The sequence below is a fragment of the Peromyscus eremicus genome, chromosome 2 (assembly GCF_949786415.1).
Source record: "Peromyscus eremicus chromosome 2, PerEre_H2_v1, whole genome shotgun sequence".
Lineage (NCBI taxonomy): Eukaryota > Metazoa > Chordata > Mammalia > Rodentia > Cricetidae > Peromyscus > Peromyscus eremicus.
The window spans coordinates 122,541,329-122,562,979 of NC_081417.1; the positions used below are offsets into that span (position 1 = coordinate 122,541,329).

The 21,651-nt window shown below is 43.0% G+C and overlaps 1 protein-coding gene and 1 non-coding gene across 2 annotated transcripts in view; one reads left to right on the plus strand and one right to left on the minus strand.

Annotated features, from left to right (window-relative positions):
• Positions 1-21,651, minus strand: part of Scp2 (sterol carrier protein 2) — a 90,487-nt gene that overhangs the window by 56,230 nt on the left and 12,606 nt on the right. The window contains exons 5-7 of the mRNA XM_059254665.1: positions 19,351-19,415; positions 16,344-16,470; positions 8,488-8,551 (exon numbers count right to left, since the gene is read on the minus strand). Coding sequence (XP_059110648.1) covers positions 8,488-8,551; positions 16,344-16,470; positions 19,351-19,415 — 256 coding nt within the window. The remainder of the gene's footprint in view (positions 1-8,487; positions 8,552-16,343; positions 16,471-19,350; positions 19,416-21,651) is intronic.
• Positions 7,375-7,493, plus strand: LOC131905349 (5S ribosomal RNA). Its single transcript, XR_009377881.1, has one exon. It is a non-coding gene; the product is annotated as a 5S ribosomal RNA (ribosomal RNA).

Here is a 21,651-nt window from a genome sequence, read left to right on the forward strand (position 1 = left end):
ATGAAGCATGCCCATATAACAAAGCCAATAAAAATTCTAGACACAGAAGGTGGGGACATCTGATGTGCTGAGGAAGCAACAGTGGGAAAACAGCCCCTCTCCGTCAGGAGACAGCATAAAAACCGCACTGGGACTCTCCCAGTTAGGATCCCATGAACTCCAGACTGGGCTCAATCTCTCCATTAGGAGAGAGCACAAAAACCACACTGGGACTCTCCCAGTTAGGATCCCATGAACTCCAGACTGGGCTCAATCTCTCTATCGGGAGAGAGCATAAAAACCGCACTGGGACTCTCCCAGTTAGGATCCCATGAACTCCAGACTGGGCTCAATCTCTCCATTAGGAGAGAGCACAAAAACCACACTGGGACTCTCCCAGTTAGGATCCCATGAACTCCAGACTGGGCTCAATCTCTCTATCGGGAGGGAGCATAAAAACCACACTGGGACTCTCCCAGTTAGGATCCCATGAACTCCAGACTGTGCTCAATCTCTCCATTAGGAGAGAGCACAAAAACCACACTGGGACTCTCCCAGTTAGGATCCCACGAATCCAGACTGGACTGGAACCTGCCCTGTAGCCGAGGATGACTATAAACTTGTGATCCTTCTGCTGGGATAAGAGGCCACCATGCCCTGTTTCATTTGGCTTTTTTCTGACTAACATCTTTTATAATAACACTATAATCACAAACACAGCACTTTCCTGAGTTCTGTGTTATTCTAGAATCATAAAATCTGAGGGGGTCATAGGAATCCCTAGATTGTAGCCAGTGAGTCAGCAGTGTGGGTGGGCTGGCCAACTACCAGCAACTGGTATCTGAAGCGAGGTCAGTCTCCTGAAGGACAGAAGCTGAACCATGGAGAGTCTGCTGCTGTCTTTGGGTGCCTCATGCCAGCCCCAAGTAACAATGTACCCAGCTGGTGCTAACACCAGTTAGATGCTGTAACAGAATACCTTATTTTTCCCCTGGTCAATTATAAAATGCTAGTCATTAAAATTAAATGACTTGGGGTCAGTGAGATGGCGCAGGTAGAGGTTCATGCCATTCAAATCTGGTAACATGAATACAATATCCAGAGCCCATATAAAGATGAAAGGAGAGAACTGACTCTACGGAGTTGTTCACTGAACCCCATACACATTCCACACGCATCATGCACACAGCACACAATAGTAGTAAATAAATAATTTTTAAATCAATGACTTATTGGCTAGGAATGTAGCACAACTGGAAAAGTTAAGGTGGGTTTGTTTGTTTTTATAGACAGGGTCTCTTTATGTAGCTCTGGCTGTCCTAGAACTTGCCTTGTAGACCAGGCTGGCTTCCAACTCAGGTATCTACCTGCCTCTGCCTCCAGAGTGCTGGGATTAAAGGCATGCATTACCACACCCAGTTAGAGTACTTTTCTAGGATGCTTGAGGCCCTGGGTTCCCAGCACCACATAAATTGGGTGTGGTGGCACATGCCAGTGATTCTGGCACTCAGGATGTGGAGGCAGAAGGACCAGACGCTCAAGGTCATCCTCAGATACATATCCAGTATTTGAGGACGGCCTGGGCTATATGAGACCCTGTTTCGGGAAGAAAGAGAAAAATCCCTTGCCTAGCCTATGTGATGCCCCAGGTTCCATCCCTGGCACCACAGCGTAAGTAAAGTTAACTTGGACCATGACTAACTTTCAGAAACTACCTTATTTGAACCATACCCCATGCTAGGCAAAAGAGACATGTATACAGTTCCTACCCTCAAGGAATTCTGTATGATCCCACAATAAAGAAATACATTCTGTTCTAATGTTTACAATATATTCCATACTATGACAGAAATGTTATGTGGGTGCTATGGGAGCACACTGCTGTGCATTAAGTCCAGATGCCCCAAAACAACTAACAAAGGGAGAGAGGGTTCCTGGCAGAAGTGGGCAGCAAACACAAAACATCCTGAGGCGAAAAAACCAATCAAGACAGGCAGGAGGGCTTGAAGTCTGGGAGGGATGAGGAGGCAAGAGGGAAAAGGTGGGGCAGGAGAATGACCCAGGATTAGAGCAGGAAAACCCATTTTATGATGTTCAGACTTCATACTGAAAACAGGGGGCATGGGGTACCAAACTGGGCTATGGCATGGTGAGATCCATAAGTCAGCAGAAAGACTTGATACGCAAAAGGGACAGAAAAACAACATCACCAAAGCAAATCAGCAAAGAGATGGGGCAATTAGTTAGGGCCAGAAATGAAAGGGCCTGACGTGGGAAACTCGAAATGGAAGATGGAGAAGAGGGATAGAGTCCAAAGACGGTCAGTAAGGAGGTAGAAGCTGTGAGTTCATCCCCAGCTGCATATGGAACACTGTGGGAGGCAGATTCAAGGGCGGTCCAGCGTTCTCTCTTAGACAACAAGGTATACACTGATGTCAGTGACCATGATGACAAACAATGAAGGGACACCAGGGTTGAGGGAAATGACAAATTCAGAGTAGACCCACCGGCTCTGAGAAACCTGTAGGACATCTGAGTGGAGCCAACCAGGAGAAATGTCAGACGTAAGTACAAAGCCTCGGGTGGCATAGGCTAGCCCCAGTCCTTCCTACTTATCACAGATCCTCACTCAGTGCCTTGCCATAGCCTTATATTTTGTGGGAATGTGCTCAAAAACAGGGGTTTTGTTTTTTTGGTTTGGTTTTTGTTTTCTCTTTTGCAGGCAGGATCTCATGGAGCCCAGGCTGGCCTCAAACTAGATTACTAACCGACTATAGATGACCTCGTGCTCCTGATCCTCCTGCCTCAGTCTCCTGTGTGCTTACAGGGATGTGCTAACAATGTCTGACTCAAGAATAGTTTAACTCAATCTGACATAAACACATAATACTTACTAGACTGGTGAACAAACATAGAATTCTTTCCTGGTCGAACAAAACTTAGCATGAGACATGACCGGCTGCTCTTTATTTCCTTATTTATTCATCTATTTCAAAGCAAAGTTGGCGTTGATTAGGAAAGAACAGATCTAAGCATGAGGAGAGATGCCCAAGGGGCATCTCAAGAGAGTGCTTTAACAGTGGGTGGTTATCTATAAGAATTTGATGGCTGCCGGGCGGTGGTGGCGCACGCCTTTAATCCCAGCACTCGGGAGGCAGAGCCAGGCGGATCTCTGTGAGTTCGAGGCCAGCCTGGGCTACCAAGTGAGTCCCAAGAAAGGCACAAAGCTACACAGAGAAACCCTGTCTCGAAAACCAAATTAAAAAAAAAAAAAAAAAAGAATTTGATGGCTACTGAGGTATTTTGTTTAAAGGGTTTTAAAAATCAAGTGGAGATGCTTTGGGTTTATTTGTTTGTTTGTTTGTTTCTTTTGACAGGATCTTGCTGTGCAGACTTGTACTCATTACATAGCCCAGGCTGGCCTCAAAGTCACAGTAATCCTCCTGCCTTAGCATCCAGAGTGCTAGGATTACAAGTGCACCACCACATCCAGCTGTGTACTTACTGTGATGGAAAGGCCTTCCTTTGGTAAATGAGATTGTAAAGGGGCTTTTTATAAGGGGCAGTGTACACCTTTACAGACGGGTGAGGAAAAGGCAGGTCAAAAGCTGTCAGAGGAGAACTGAGGAAATGACTCGGTTGGTAAAACACTCTCCTGCTCAAGCATGAGGACGGGAGTTCAGCTCTGCAGCACCCATGCCAATGCCGAGCAGGCATGGCAGCCCCACCTGGGATCCTGGCAGTAGTAAGGCAGAGACAGGGGATCCCAGCAACAAGCAGCTGGCTAGACTAACCCATCAGCAAGCTCTGAGTTCAAGTAAGAGACTCTGCCTCAATGTGTAAGATGGGGAGTGACTGAGGAACACCTGACATCAACCTCTGGCCTACACCTACACACACACACACACCATGCACCCATACACATGATAACACCCAATACCCATCATACACATATAAATATACATGGAAAATGTCAAAGGAATTTTTTTTTCTTTATTTCTTTCTGTTCCCTCCTCCCTGGCCCTTGAGACAGGGTTTCTCTGTGTAGCCCTGGCTGTCCTGGAACTCACTCTGTAGACCAGGATGGCCTCCAACTCAGAGATCTGCCTCCTGAGTGCTGGGATTAAAGGTGTGCACCACCACTGCCCAACTGTTTTTTTGAGACAGGGTCTCACTATGTAACTCTGGCTGTCCTGGAACTCATTATGTAGACAAGGATAGCCTTGAACTCACAGAGATCCACATGCCTCTGCCTCCTGAGTGCTGGGATTAAAGGCGTGTGTCATCACACGGCTTTCGGAAGCTTCTTCATACAGAAAGACAAATAAACTCTACCTATCCACAGATGGAATCCTGACCTGACCTCAGGGTACCTCAGAGATAAGAGAATCATCATTTAACCATCTACATACAATTTCTAAGCCAAACCTGGAAGGTATTTCTAGGCTATCAGTGGGTTTTACAAAAAAAAAAAAGACACCTAGAGACTTGGGTTTGGTTCCCACCACCTTTATGGTGACTAACAACAGCCTGTAACTCCAGGGGTGGGAGATCAGATGCCTCTCCTGACCTCTGTGGACTCCTGTATGCATGGCATTCATGAAGGCATACACATATAGACATAAAATATTACTTTTAAATAAAATATATTTATTATTTGTGAAAAAACGACATCTAGAAATAATATTTGCCCATTCAACATAACAGCATTTATTACGTAGCAGCAACAGAAGGTCCATAGGGACAAGGAATGCACCTGCCTTGTTTACGAACTCATTGCTAGCTTAAGCAACACCTGTAGGAGGCTACTAGATAAATATTTATGGAACAAATAAAATGTCTTAAGCAGAGTGCTGTGGTAGGTGCATAAATTAGTTGGTGCCTAGTTAACCAGGGGGTTGAGATGAAGACTTGGGAGATGTGTGTGTTAGCGACTTCCCTTGTCACTGTGACCAAAATATCTGACACACACAACGTACAAAAGAAAAGTCTGCTTTTGCTCATGGTTCCAGAGGGTTCACAGCTGCTGAGCTCCATGCACTGAGGCAGGACATCATACCATCAGGAGCATACGGAGGGGGGACTTTACCTCATGATAGACAGGAGACAGAAAGAGGAAAAAGGGCAGAGGCTGGAAGCAGGATGCCTCCAGTGACCTACTTCCTCCAGGCTGGCGCACCTCCTAAGGTTTTCAGAATCTTGTAAAACAGCTGGGGACCAAGAATTCAACCCACGGGGCTGCATGGGATATTTTGTACCATAATAATTTGATTCTCTAGAAGAAGCCAAAATCTGCCTTTTGGAGCCCCAAAGCCAGAAAAATGCAGTGTTGTTAATTCCTCCACATTCCAGGGAATCAGAAGGCTCTTTAATAAATCTCCAAGAACTAAGGATACGGATATCGGGTCTACGCATCTTCACAGGCTTCAGTGGGCTCATCCTAGCTCTACTGCTCACTGCCAGCATCTCCACTCCATGCTTACTCTGTCCCAAGTACACGGCTAGGATCAGACCGGCGGAAGGGGAAGAGGAAGAAACAGGAGGAGGAGGAGGAAGGGGGAAGGAAGAGGAGTGAGGAGGTCCCTGCAGGAGTCATGGCAGGCAGGGAAACGAACCATGGAGAGGTGAGAATTACTCTGCCAGACTGGACCAAACTTCCAGAAAGTTTGATGCCGGGTAGTTAATTGCCAGCATATTTAAATACAATATAATGTAAAAAAAAGTTTCCAGGAATAACACTATCCCTGGTGCACAAGGAGGCAATAACTATATTGAAACTTAACTCAAAGTACATGTCCTTTCCTCCAAGAAGATGGGTTCTACAGACAGGCTACATGTATTAGCTTAAGGGTCTGGCATGGTCTCAGTCATACAGATACTATAGAGGTCATCTGGGCTATTAGCCATCTCCCGTCCTGGATGTGGGAGCTCAGGGGAGCTCCTGGCTGTACAGGCAATATAATATAAAGGTCACTAGCCACCTCCAGGCCTGGCTGTAGGCGTTTGATATGACGTGGCCCAGCAGATATCACCTTCAATTCCTAGCCTTCTGGACAAACAGGTTCTACATCTTTCCCTTTGAAAGGACAATTCTGGGTGCTTAACATTCCTGGTCTCTGGAGATCTGTGCGTACAAGGACCTTGTGCTCCCCACAGAGGAGGAGGAAAAGGTGGTAGAGGAGGTGGCGGCTACTATACATCATATAAAAGAGTCTGGATTTACCATATAAGCAATAGGATTCACCAGGGCTTTCACAATAGCCTTTGATTTTCTATAAAAGACCCTCGGATCTTGGGGATGGAATTTGTCTCAGTTTCTTCTCCTGCTGCTATGATAAAATAACCTGACGGAAGTAATGAAGGAAAAGGATTTACTTTAACTCACAGTTCAAGGTGTAATCCATCACAGCAAGGCAGCCAAGGCTGCAGGTTTGAAGCAGCCCATCACATTCCAACCGAGGTTGGAGAGAAGAAAGGGGTGAATGAATGTGAGGGGATCAGCTCCCTCAACTTCCCGCTGCTGTACTTCTCTGCAATGATGGGCCTGGAGCTGTGTGTGAGCCAAAATAAAATCTCCCTTAAATCACTTTTGTTCCAGCGACACAAAAAGAAACTTAGGACAGAAGTAGGTGTGCCCTAAGGAAGCTAACAGCAGCATGAAGTATTACAAATGTTCGATGATGTGTGTGTGTGTGTGTGTGTGTGTGTGTGTGTGTGTGACAGAACACAACCCTATTACAGGGTTACATTTAGTAAATGTGGCAAAGATAGTTCAGAAACAATTTTCTGATTACTTCCGTGCTAAGCATTAAGGACATAAGTCTGAGAAATGGCTGTTGCCCTCAAGGAGTTTGTAATCTAGGAGGAAGAAATCGATAAAAATAATGTCATTACTCCTCAGGATGAAGCAGGGGAAAGGAAAGGGGGAAAGAATTAATCTGACTATGGGGTTCAGAGGTGGGTCCTTGGGAGGTGATCTGGATTAGACAAGGTCATTGGGGAGAGCCCCCATGATTGGATCCAGGAGGCTTTATAAGAAGTGCAAGAGACCAGAAGAAACACAGATCTACATACATGGCCCTAGTATGTTATTATATATATGTGCACTGTCCTGTACCTCCTTAGAATTCTGCCAATAAGAGTCCATTAACAAGCTGGACATGGAAGCACACGTCTTTAATCCCAGCACTAGGGAGGCAGAGGCCAGCAGATCTACAGAGTGAGCTCCAGGACAGCCATGGCTACACAGAAAAACCCTGTCAAAAAAAAGAAGGCGGCCACTGTGAGGTTTAGAACTGTGACTTGCATGTTTAGAAGCACAAGACAAAATAAATTCCTTTTCTTTATAACTCATCCAATCTGATATGGTGTTACTGCTAAAAGAAAATGATCCAAGTCTACGGCCATACCACCCTGAACGTGCCCGATCTCGTCTGATCTCGGAAGCTAAGCAGGGTCGGGCCTGGTTAGTACTTGGATGGGAGACCGCCTGGGAATACCGGGTGCTGTAGGCTTAAAAAAAAAAAAAAAAAAATGATCCAACATGTGTGGCATTGCTTTCATAGATGCTAGTCACGTGGCATCAGTTCAGTTCCCATGGACCACTTCCCCCAGCAAACACTGAGTTCATGCTATGAACCGGGCATTGCACCACCACTAAGCATGCAGAGATTGCTGATGGACAATACACCTGAATACATCCGATATCATTTCCTTCAGATTATTATTATTGTTGTTACTTTGTTTTTTTGAGACAAGGTTTCTCTGTGTAGCCCTGGCTGTCCTGGAACTCACTCTGTAGACTAGGCTGGCCTCGAACTCACAGAGATCCACCAGCCTCTGCCTCTTGAGTGCTGGGATTAAAGGCATGTGCCACAAACGCCCAGCCCTTCAGATTATTTTTAGGATATAAATAATTATATTGTTCTTCCAGAATGAGTTAATAATACTAGAGTGAATGAAATTCATCTCAGTTATAAAATTAATATTAATTTAAAAAATGTTTTTCCTGTGCAAAGAAACAAACCAAAGACCTCATATGTGCTAATCACTAGCTCTAGCACGAACTTACATCATCAGACCCAAGGAAATTTTTTAATACCTGTCATTTTTATTCTTATTTAAAAGAATCATTAAAGCCAGGTGGGATAAACCATGCCTATAATCCCAGCACTTAGGAGACTGATGCAGAAGGATTGCCACAAATTGGAAGCTGGCTAGGGGCTACACTCTCAAATTCTGCCTCCCCTCTCCAAAAACAAATAACCCTCAAAACATAAATAAATTTTAAAAAAGCATCATTAAGCTTTAATAGTATTTTAAGTATAAATAAGCCAAGAACTAGAATGGCCAAAGCAGACAACGTACGATTTAGGCACAAGCCTTTCTTTTATAAAAATCAACATCCAAGCCAATGTCTTTGAGATCTTCCATTTGTTTTCCAAGGACACAATTGCACATTACAGTGGGACAGACCAGATTTTCATGTCCTGTCTCCGAAGTACTTACGGGTTATTAACTGAGTGTTTGTGATTTTTCCATCCAATTTTTGCAAAGTGTTCAACTTTTGTTCCTGCAGAGAAAGCAAACATCAATCAATGTGCTGTTTTCTTCGGTTCATTATCAAATGTCACAGCGGAACTCAGTGTTTTGCTAAATATTTCCATAGTTTCTCCTGCACTGCTATCAGGGTTAAAGACAGCAATCACTCATATGATTTGTTACAATTAAATCCAAGCATCACACGAACTGAATCAAGAGACACATGAGATAAAAACAGTTCAAATCTATTTAGTATAATTAAGATTCAGTTTCAAAAACTAGAAAATACAGTCTGGAGCCACAGTGCTTAGCTGGAAAGTATTGCCAGCAGTGACCCAGTGCCTGCCAGACATTCCCAAGCCCCAGAGTGAGTGGGTGTACAAGTCACATCCTCCATGGCCTGGTAAACAACCCCACAACTTCCCTTTATGATACAGCAGAAGGATCTTTAGAAAAGTTACAGCCAGTGAATTATACACACTTTCCAGATCTTTTTTGGTTTGTTTGTTTGTTTTGTGTTTTGAGACATGGTCTCACTGTTTAGCCTTTGGCTGGCCTGGAACTCAATATGATGAGTATGATAGCCTGGAATGTACAGAGATCTGCCTGTATCTGCCTCCAGAGTGCTAGGATTAAAGGCATGTGCCACCACATCTGGCTCCCAGTTCTACTTTTAACACCAAATAACCTGGGCAAAGGACACAATGGAATAGGTTCTACTCTGAGGTTCTACTTAACTACAGACGAGGTGAACTTTAACGGTGTGGTGTACCAGAGATCTGTGGCCACAGTATAGGACTTACATTGTTCCAGGAGTGGTGCCAAACACCTGCAACCCCCAACACAGGAAGTGGAAGCAAGGAGGATCAAGATTTAAGGCCAGCCTGGACTACACTGAACCTTATCTCAAAATACAAAATTAAACAGGGCCAGATGTTGTACTACACATCTTTAATCTCAGTACTCAGGAGGCAGAAGCAGGTTCTGTGAGTTTGAAGCCAGCCTAGTATACACTTTCAAATTCCAGGTCAGCCAAGGCTATACAATGAGATCTTGTCTCAGAATAAAATAAAGACTGTGGGATGGCTGGAGAGATGGCTCCAAGGTTAAGAACACTGACTGTTCTTCCAGAGGTCCTGAGTTCAATTCCCAGCAACCACATGGTGGCTCACAACCATCTGTAATGAGATCTGGTGCCCTCTTCTGGCCTGTAGGCAGAACACTGCATATATAATAAATAAATAAATCTTTTTTAAAAATAATAATAATAATAAAAGACCGTGGGTAGAAACTATAGGGAGACAGACTTGAGGGTTTGTTGTTGTTGTTTCTTATTTGGTTTGGGGTTTGGTTTTTTTTTGGTTGGTTGGTTGTTACAGAATATTATTTTAAGATGTGTTACATTTGCTTATGCTGTGGACCATTTGTTTAATGATGCAAAGATATGTTACATTCTTTTATGTTGCATTTGTTTAACTCTGTGAGGCTGTGTTACTTTGCCTATCTAAAACACCTGATGGTCTTTAAAGCTGAATGGCCTATAGCTAGGTAGAAGAAAGGATAGGTGGGGCTGGCAGGCAGAGAGAATAAGTAGAAGGAGAAATCTGGGAGGAAAGGAAAAAAGATCAAGAGAATGAGGAGAGGAAGAGGCTAGGGGCCAGCCACATAGCCAGCCACGGAGTAAGAGTGAAAGTAAGATATATAGAGGTAAGAAAAGGAAAAAGCTCAGAAGCAAAAGGTACATGGGACAATTTAAGTTAAGAAAAGCTGGCAAGAAACAAGCCAAGCTAAGACCCGGCATTTATAATTAAGAATAAACCTCTGTATATGATTTTATTTGGGAGCTGGCAGGGGGTGGGGGGGGTTGGCAAAGACCAAAGAGTAAAGGAAACAACGACAGTTGTTTTTTATTTTGTTTTCATGGCTTTGTGGCTTTCCATGGAATCCAATTTCACATATAAAAGACCATCTCCTGGAAAAGGATTCTGCCAATCACTTGCCATGTATTTCTTAAGCCTGGCACTAATCAAAGGCTGATGACTACTAAATCAGAACTGCCAGCTAATCTTTTTGGCTGTTGCCAGGCATAGAACACACCTGTAATCCTAGTACTTAGGAGGTGGAGGCTGGAAGATTAGGAGTTCAAGGCCATCCTTAACTACATGAATCCCTACCTCACCTCCCAAAAAATGTTCCACTAAAAAAAAAAAAAAAAAGAATTTTGGCTGTTCAAAGAGTATGCTTAGTATAGAAAGATTCAAATCTCCTAGAATCAAATTATAAAACCACAAAAATCTGCTGATTCTATCAAGTTAAGTTCTAAGATGCGGTGGTTCATGCCTATAATCTCAGCACTTTGGAGGGAGACTGAACCAAGAGGACTACATCAGTTCCAGGATAGCCTGGGTTACACAGTGAGCCCCAGGCCAGCCCAGGCTACAGGGTAGACCCTGTCAACAAACAAAAACAAATTCAAATATTTCAAATTTTAGACTAGAAAATTATTGAGCTATTCCAAGTAATACAAAACTTAAAAAAAAAAAATGTAAGTTTAAAAATACATCAGTACCAGGATTTCCAAGGCCAAGGGAAGCTGCCACATCTGTCTCTAGAGCCTCCAAAAATAATACAAATAAGAAGGAAAAGCATGAGTGTACAGTACCATATAATTAGCAAAACCAGAAAAATGGTGATGCCCAAACCTCAAAATCTCCGTAAGTTAGGAAAAGAGAAAAAACAAACACACAAAAAGGCCAAATCCCAACCACAGACCTTTGGAGAAACAAGAGCAGCCTGAAGGAAAACAGTCCAGAGAGAGGGCAGCCCACAGTCACTCAAAAACCACCATGGGAAGAGAACAACGCTCTCTCCAAGTGTGAACTCAGAGAAAAAAGTTCCTATAACAGAAATAAAGGACTTGTTTTTAAATCTTTATTTACTGTGTGTGCATGTGTAAGTGCTATATTTGTGTGTGATGTGTGGGTCCTGGGGATTCGAACTCAGGTCCTTATGCTTGTACAGCAAGTGCTCTTCTCTGAGCCATCCTCCCAGGCCTCCAGAAATAAAACTTTAAATTGTAAATGATTTTTTAAATCAGTCAATAAATAATAGGCGTTAGTGTTTAGAGTCCTTATCAAGCTGATTATCAAAATCTAAGTAAAATGGGTAATTTCCTGGAGAAACAGAGATTTACTAAACTTGATCCCATTGGAAATAGAATATGTAATCTAAAAGGAATACAGGAAATTAGGCTGAGGACGTAGATCAGTCGGTAGGGATCTAGCATTTGGAGACCCTAGTTTCAATCCCAAGGACCACAAAAACTGGATGCGGTGACACAAGCCTGTAATCCCAGCACTCAGGTGATGTTGGAATCATCAGGAGTTCAAGCTCATCCTCAACTACTTAAAAGTTAGAGGCCAGCCTAGGTGTGCTACATTAAACCTGTCTCAAAAAAAAAAAGATGGGGAGGATGAAGGGAGGGGAGGAAAGGAAAAGAGAGGGGGAGCAAGGAAAGAGGAAAGAACACAGGACAGGGAAGGGCAGGGCGGCCATCATGGCGCTCACCTGTGATCCCAGCACTCAGGAGGCAGACGCAGGCAGATTTCTGTGAATTTGAGGCCAGTCTGAAATCCTGTCACAGAGAGATGAAAAAAAGAAAGAAAGAAAAGAAAAACAAAGAGCACAGAGACAACTGCTAGGCAACTACCCAACCATAAAAAAAAAGAAAAAAAAATTGGATTCAGACCATGTCATACCAAATTCTACCAAATCTACAAAGATCCTGCCGTCCCAATGCTCCATAAATGGCTGCAGAGCATTAAAAGTGAAAATCAATCTTCTTTTTATGAGGCAAGAATAAAACTAACACCCAGGGCTAGTGGGCTAGGGCCCAGTGATAGACAGGCCCCAGTGACAGGGCACTTGACTAGCACAGGCCCAGAGTCCCCAGCACCACAGGAAATTATAAAACAACAACAACAAAAAACTTCCACATGATTTCAATGTGTCGCATGAGGCCTAACTAGTGCAGCCCTAAGTTCAAAAACAGAATAAATTAACATTAAACTTGATGAACATAAGCAAAATAGGGGTGGGGGTACAGCAGGGCATGGTGGTACACACCTGTAATGTGGGTACTTAAGAGACAGGGGCAGGAAGATCAGGAGTTCAAAGCCAGCCTTGAGACACACAGTTTAGGCCAGTCTGTGCTGAATCAGACCCTGTCTCAAAAATAAATAAATAAATAAAAATAAAAACAAAGAAAATATTGAAAAATAACCAACAGGGGCTGGGGAGGTGGCTCAGCATTAAGAGCACTAGCTGTTCTTCCAGAGGACCCGGGTTCAATTCCCAGCACCCACATGGCTGTTTGTAATTCTAGTTTCAGGGGATCCACCGCCCTCTTCTGGCCTCTGTGCAACTGGTGCACAGACATATATGCAAGCAAGACAGTCACCCACATAAAAAGTAAAAATCTTTAAGTTTTGTTTTGCTTTGAGACAGGGTTTCTCTGTGTAGTCCTGGCTGTCCTGGAACTCGCTCTGTAGACCAGGCTGGCCTGGAACTCACAGAGATCCGCCTGGCTCTGCCTCCTGAGTGCTGGGATTAAAGGCATGCACCACTACCAGTTAGCAAATTTTTTTTAATTTTTAAAGAAAAGTAAACAACAAACTCATGAGGGGCTCTGGAGCCAAAAAATGGTATTTGTGGGATAAATTAGTGAAATTAGGAGTACGCTCGCAGATTGGGTAACATGTTAACATTAACTAATTTTTTTTCTTGAAGTAGGGAAAGAATGGGGTTTTGCTATGGTGTCCAGGCTGGCTTTGGAGACCTGGGCTCAAGCAATTCCCCTACAACAGCTCAGACACAGACATCGATATACTTGACTTGATATTAATTCGGTTTTTTTTTCTTTTTTCTTTTTTTTTTTTTGGTTTATGGAGACAGGGTTTCTCTGTGAAACAGTTCTGGCTGTCCTGAAACTCACTCTATAAAACAAGTTGGCCTCGAACTCCTGAGTGCTAGGATTAAAGGTATGCACCACCACTGCCCGGCTGATATTAATTTCTTGATTTTGATTTTTATAATTTAGCTGTGAAAGTTTGTAATTTACTCTTTTTTTCTTTAGACAGGGTCTCACTAGCCCTAGCTAGTCTAGAACTCACTATGCAGATCAGGCTGGCCTTGAACTCACAGATATTCTTCTACCTGGGCTGGGATTAAAGTGGCCTGCTCTCAAACATTTAAGTTACATAATAATATAGATAAAAGATACTAAAAAAAAAAAAAAAGGATAGCAAAATATAAATGATCTAGGAAAAAGATACTAGGAATTTTTTGTATTATTTTGTGCCACAGTATCATGAAGTCTGAAATTATTTCAAAACAAATGTGAAAACTGCCAGGCAGTGGTGGTGCACGCCTTTAATCCCAGCACTTGGAAGGCAGAGGCAGGCAGATCTCTGAGTTCGAGGCCAGCATGGTCTACAGAGCAAAGTTCCAGGACAGCTAGGACTACATAGAGAAACCCAGTCTCAAAATAAAAAAATAAATTAAAAAAAAAAAAAAAAAAAAGGAAAAGGAAAAAAGTGAAAACCGTTAGGGGCAACAACTCTTCCTAAGTCCCTAAGTCTAAAAGTGAATCATACTTTCTTTCAAAACTGATAATCTCTCAACTGACAACCATGAACAATTTCAATTTTCAAATTATTGTGCCAGGGAGAGGACTCTGTGGGTGTAAGAGCTTGCCACACAAGCCTCATGACCTGGGTTTGATACACAGAACCTAGTTAAAAATGCAGATGCAGAAGCAAATATCTGTAACTCACAATGAACCTATGAGAGAGGGAACAGAGGCAGGAGAATCATCTGCATGCCCAAGGACCACTAACCTGCAGAACACAGAGCAGGGCAGAAGAAGCAGGAAGAGAGACCCTGCCTCGACAAGGTAGAGGGTGAGAACCTATGTGCATGGCATGGCACATGAGTACCCCCACTCACGTTCACAGATGCAGACAAAGAAGAAGAAACAAACAAAACTGTAATCTAGTCACATCCATTGTCTAGAAAGCGAGGAAATTTAAGTTCTATATGATAGTCAAACAATTTGTTGCAAAACTCCTTATAACTTCATTTGCAAGATAGTTTTTTTAAAAACCACCCAAGCTGATTACTTAACCTAGTGCTCTACTGAGGAATCTTCTACACACAGTGCTTTGATATCAACCACATAGAAACACCTTCCGTACATTGGAAGGTAAAGCCAGGAGATCATTCGTGGAAGAGGAATCGCTAGATTCCCATTTCATGTCCACCAGCAGCAACATCTAACAGCTCCGATTTCCTGTACTCTGCCCACCTGTGTTGCCAAGCTTACCATAACTGGAGAGAGAGTATTAGCAAGATGGCTTTCCCATTTTTCTGTTATTATTAAAGACAAGCATGTTTTCATGTTTAAAAAAAACAGAACTGAAAGCCAGGCTTGGTGGACTCGATCCCCAGTGCTGTGAAGGAGGAACGCAGAGCCTGTGGGAGCAAGGTGCTGCAGTCACCTGTCAGCACCCGTAAATACAAACATGAACAACTAAAATCGACTCTCCTTGCTACACAGTAAGTTACTGGATACACCAGGATCTCCCTCCACTTCCCAATGAGACGTTAAGCTCTCATCTGTGACATTATCAAAGAACCTCAAAGTTATTTCTAATATCTCCCCCCCTAAATTCTAATGTTAAACCTGGCCTCAATGACTGGGAGATGGGGCCTTTGGAGGGAGGCAGTGAGTTGAGTGCTCATGTCCCCACCAAAATTCACATGTTGAAATCTAATTCCCAAGGTGCTAGAATCAGTAGGAAGGACCTTCATGAACAGGGTTAGTGTCCTCATAAAAGATCCCCTGGCAGGGCTGGGGGTGTGGCTCAGTTGATAAAGTGCTTGGCTGACATTCATGAAGCCCTGGGTTCAATCCCCAGCACCCATGTCATGGCTGATAACCACCTGTAACTCCAGTTCCAGGGGACCTGACGCCTTCTTCTCATCTCCAAGGGCACCAGGCATGCATGCGATGCACAGACTAACACACAGGCAAAACACCCAGACACAGTAAAAATTAATTAACTAAAGAGAAGCTATTTCATTTACATCTTATATATTCCAATCTCTTCCACATGTCCTTATCAAATACCTGTTATTTCTTATTGCACGAATGTAACTAGTAATAAGCCTCAAAGGTGATGCTGTTGCTATTATTTTGAGGCAGGCTGGTCTGGAACTCACTATGTGGACCAGGATGGCCTTGAACTCAAACAGATTCAACTGCCTCTGTGCAGCAATCAAAGGTGTGTGCCAGCACTGGCTCTCAACCTTCCTAATGCTGCGACCCTTTAATACAGTTCCTCATGTTGTGGTGACCCCCGACCACACAACTATTTGCAGCCGGGCGGTGGTAGAGCACACCTTTAATCCCAGTACTTGGGAGGCAGAGGTAGGAGGAGCTCTGTGAGTTCAAGGCCAGCCTGGGCTACAGAGGGAGTTCCAGGACAGGCTCCAAAGTCACACAAAGAAACCCTGCCTCAAAAAAACAAAAAAACAAAACAAAACAAAAAATATTTCGTTACTACTTTGTAATTGTAATTTTGCTACTGTTGTGAATCATAAAAAGCATTCTAATATGCAGGATGCTCTCAGGTGACCCCTGTGAAATGGTCCTGTTAACAAACACACACACAGGTTGAGAACCACAGGTTGAGAATCACGGCTCTAAAAGGTGGGGTTTTTTTGTTTTGTTTTGTTTTGTTTTTTTTTTTTTTTTAACATACCATATTTTTCCATATGCTCTTTTCCAGCAGACCCAAACATCTGTGGAGCAATAGGGTGGGCAGACAATCCATACTTATTGATCAAGACATCAATATGTTTGTCAAGTGGATTGCACCGATCTGCAAACTTAAAGAGAAAAAAATAAAATTAATGAACAGCTGATATAAAAGTGTTTCTTGAAACTTACAATATTGCTAAGACATTTGTTTATCCTAAGAGCACAGTAAACAAAAAATGGTATGTCAATAAAATCATCGAGAAATACTTTGTCACAGGAAAACATGAGAAGCTGGGTATGGTGGCACATTCCAACACTCGGGAGGTAGAGGTAGGAGGGTCAAGAGTTTAAAACTAGCACTAGCTGCATAGCAAGTTGAAAGAGACCAGAACCCTCTTCCCCGCCGCCCCCCCCCCCCCAGGGTACTCCTGAGCAGGGAGAAATGAGGACTATGCAGATAGAAATATAGAGGACAGAGACAGACAGAAAACACAGGATAGCCTCGGGAGAGCCTGGGTCAAAACCCACCAGCCCTTTCTGTCTCTACTAAAGGGCTTTTAAAGGAATGCCAAGGGGTGGAGCAAAAGACCTCCCCCAGCACAGCCAAGTACAGACCATCCCAACCACCTGGTAACCATGCACCTGGTCAAGCCATCCCCTGATGCAGCCCTGCCATGTTAAGTAAGCTCAGATCTCACTAGGAAACTTTTGTGGGCTCCCACAGCAAGTCAGAGGCCAGTTCAGGTCACACGAGACCCTGTCTCAAAAAATATATATACTTCCTTGATTACTAATTTTTTTTCTTTCTCCCAGGTTTTGTTTTTGTTTTGAGAAAGGGTCTCTCTACATAGCCCTGGCTGTCCTGGACCTCACTATGTAGACCAGGCTGGCCTAGAACTCACAGAGATCCTCTGCCTCTGCCTCTGCCTCCCCAATGCTGGGATCACCAAGCTTGGCTTATTAATTCTTTTAAGAAATGTTTACAGGGCCAGGGAGATGGGTTAGCAGGTAGAGGCTCTTCCCACACAGTCTGATGACCTGAGTTTGATCCCTGGCACCTACATGGTAGAACAAGAGAACCAACTCCTGCAAGTTGCCTCTGTGAAGACACTCACAAGGACACACACCCACAAAACAAATACATGTGAATTTAAGTTTTTTTTTCCTTAGGTTTTAAAAATATTTTGTTATTTTATATGTATGCATGTTTTGGCTACATGTATGTCTTGTGTACCATGTGTTGCCCCCCAGACGGTTGAGAGCCACCATACAGATGCTGGAAATCAAATGCAGGTCTTCTGGGAAAGCAGGCAGTGCTCCTAACTGCTGACCCATCTCTCCACCCAGTGAATTTAAAAAAAAAAAAAAAAGAAATGTTTATCAAACATTCGGTATCCACTACTCAAGCAGTAACTATTCAAGACTCGGGAATAAAGGCATGAACATGTCAGCTTAAGATTCTGCTCATTGGGGCTGGAGAGATGGCTCGGAAATTAAGAGCACTGGCTGCTCCTCCAGAGGCCCTGAGTTCAATTCTCAGCAACCACATGGTGGCTCACAACCATCTGTAATGAGATCTGGTGGCCTAGCTTTGCCTCCTGAGTTATATTCTTTTATCAAATTAAGTCATCAAAATGCTGTGTATAAGCCAGATGTGGTGTCGAATGAATGCCTTTAATCCCAGCACTTGGGAGGCAGAGGCAAGCGGATCTCTGTGAGTTCGAGGCCAGCTTGGTCTACAAATCGAGTTCCAGGACAGCCAGAGCTACACAGAGAAACCCTGTCTCAAAAAAAAACAAAAAACAAAAACAAAAAAAAAACAACCAAAACAAACAAACAAACAAACAAACCAAAAACAACAACAAAACTGTATATTTTACTCCTATGACACACCCCAATTTAGAAGTAAATTTTCATCGGGAATATTTAATACACATTACATTTAGATTTCATGAAATCCCAGTTGTAAAAATAGATTTATGGACCCAAGTTATCCCAAATACACTCAAAACGTTTTCAGTGATGGAACAGAGTATTAATTTAAGCTTAAATTAGTTAAAATTAAATTTAAAATTCAGTCCCTCAGTTACTCAACAGCAAAGTGTACTAATGGTTCCCTGACAGGTCCTGCTGCTGTGACTAGTATTCTCAGTGAAGCAAGCATTCCTGTTTCTAAAAAAAAAAACTTATTTGGTGTGTGGGGGGTGGGGGGTGTGGACATGAGCACTTCAAGGCATGTCTGTGGAGGTCAGAGACCAACTTGCAGGAACTAGTTCTCTCTACCACAAGTGTTCCAAGGATCGAGCTCAGGTCAGCAGCTTGGCAGCCCGGTGAGCCATCTCCCCAGCAAGCTCTCCTTCCTGCTCAAAATAGAAACTCTTGTTTCTATTAGAAGGAAATGTTGCTTCAGTGCACGGCAACCTATAGAAAGTGGAAAGTTGTACTACGTTATATATATATACACCGTAGGACAAACACGGAACTGAGACCAAGCAGGAGCTTCTCCACAGAGCTCCACCTAGGGGCAGCAACATGAACAGCCAGTTGTTTTCCTAAAGTACCAAGGAACCTGCCTTGAACCAGAAGTTCAAGGGCATCCTCAACTACAAAGTGAGGTTGAGGCTGGCCTGGGCTCATGAGATCCTGTCATAGTAAAGTAAAATGTCAAATCATGGGCTGGAGAGATGGCTCAGCCATTCAGAGAACTCAAGCAGCTCAAGCTCTGTTCCCTGCATCCACACTGGGAGGCCTGATAACTCCAAATCCAGGGGATCTCATACCCTCCTCTGGCCTCTGCAGGCACCCAAGCACACATAGCACAGAATCACTCACACACACACACACACACACTTGTACAAAGAGATAAAAGCAAGTAAATCTTAAAATATATGTATTTTTTAAAACATCAAATCATATTCTCTGTTGCTTACTAAGAGACTATTTATGATGGTCAGATGGTTTTCTCATAGTGTTAAAACAATTCCAAAATAATAATAAATGAGACTCACTTTTATTGGAAGGGACCCCTTCTCCATCTTCTCAAACCCAAGAGCCAATACACAATCTGCCACACCTTAAAGGAATAGTAAATTTTTGAAATTTTAAATTTCTAGGCACCCAACAAAATACTATTAAATACTTCAATATAAATATTAATCTATTCCATTTATGTGGCATACACCTTTAATCCCAGCATTTGGGAGACAGAGGCAGGTGGATCTCCATGAGTTTTGGGACAGCCAGAACTACACAGAATTTGTCTCAAAAACAAAACAAAACAAGATATAAATAAATAAATATTAATTTGCATGAAATAAACAGGCATACCATAACCCTATACAATTATTTATTTATTTGTGCATATGTATACACTTGTGTTTGTGTATGGTGCACATGCAGGTGTGCATACTTGTGCATGCATGTGGAGACCAGAGATCAATGATTAAGGGTCTCCCCCAATCACTCTCCACCTTGTTATTGAGACAGGTCTCTCTGAACCTGAAGATCACTGCTTTGCCTACACGTTGGACAGCAAGCTCCAGGGACCATGCTGTCTCCACCTTCCCGGCACTGGGATTACTGGTACACGCCACCATGCCTGGCCTTTTTTTTTTTGACAGGGTATCACTATGTACCTCCTTGCTAGCTTGAACTTAGTGTTGGGATTGAAGGCCTATGCCACCACTCCTGCAAGACAGGATTTTCTACATGGGTGCTAGGGATCGGTACTCAGATCCTTACATGTGCATAGCAAGCATTTTACCCAGCCATCCCCAGCCCCCTCAGATGTAATCACTTAAAAACTACAGTGACGATTATTTTTCACATTTATTGAGTTAGTTGGTTAGTGTGTGTGTGTGTGTTCAAGCAGCGCATGTGGAGGTCAGAGGGAAATGTGGAAGAGTTGGTTCTCCTTCACCTATGTGCATTCCAGGGATCAAACTCAGGCTTGGTGGCACACACCTTTACCTATTGAAAAATCAAGAAGGAGCTTAATTCCGCCCCTGAGTCTCATTATACTAAGAAAATTTTCTATTAGTGTGAAATGTTTCAGTAAAAAACAAATATAAAAAGCTATTTACAGCAGCTGGAGAGATGGCTCAGCAGTTAAGAGCACTGACTGCTCTTCCAGAGTATTCAGGTTCAATTCCCAGCACCCACATGGTGGCTGACAACTGTCTGTAACTCAGTTCCAGGAGATACCGCTTCTGGCATCCATGGGTACCAGCCATGCACTTGGTACACAGACATACACGCAGGCAAAACACCCATACACATAAAATAAACTAAACAAAAAAAATTAAGTTATAATTTTTAAATATTTTAAATTTAACTATGATTTTAATTAAACTTAAAGGGGATTCCAAATAAAGTCTCAAAAGAATTGATCGAGGAGGAAAAGGACATCTAAAAATTATGTTAAAGTTCAAGTGAAGAGCAAAACGTGACAAAAAACTACCAAAATTTTTCTTTAAAAAAAAGAAAGAAAGAAAGAGCTGCTGGAGGATGCAGCTCGGGGGTCGAGCACTTAATCAGCAGGCATGGAGTCCTGAGTTCAGTCACCAGCATGAAGGAAGTGGGGGAGGAGAGACAGACAGAGAGAGAGAGACAGAGAGAGAGAGGAGGGGAGGGGAGGGAAGAGAGAGAAGGAGAACAAGGAAGGAGAAAGAGGGGCACCAACTTTATCAGACAATAAGACGACAGTACCAGGAAGAGGTTGAGGCCCCGGCTTCCACAGTAAGATTACAAGCTCCAAAATCAGAACCGTAGGCAGTAGAACGATCATCAATTGGTAGACTAGAAGAGGGCCCAACTAAAGGCCCAGTATATTTGGAAATGAGACTATGATACATTAATATATACCTTATATAGATATAAATAGATATAGACATATGCATGCACACATGAAAATATTTGGCCAACAAAACAAAACCAAAAAAACCTGTGCACAAATGCTTATGGCAGAATTCCTCATAACAGCCAAAAAGGAGAACCGATAATGTCCATCAAAAGATGAACACACAGATAAGCTAAAGCTTAGCCATGAAGCAGAAGGCTATTTGTCCATAAACGGGAATAAATACTGGCTTTGCCCTAAGAATGAACTTTGAAACAACAGACTGAGTGAAGTGACAAAAGCCTGTGTCTCATGACGCCACCGAGAGGAACAGATGAGTTCACAGCGACAGGAAGCAGGTAGCGGCAGCGAGGGCCCAAGGTGGATAAGAAACCAGGAGTGACAGCGGCTGGTTTTCTGGGGCTTGTGATCTTACTGCTTGAAACAAGGTTTTCATCACAGTGATGGGATT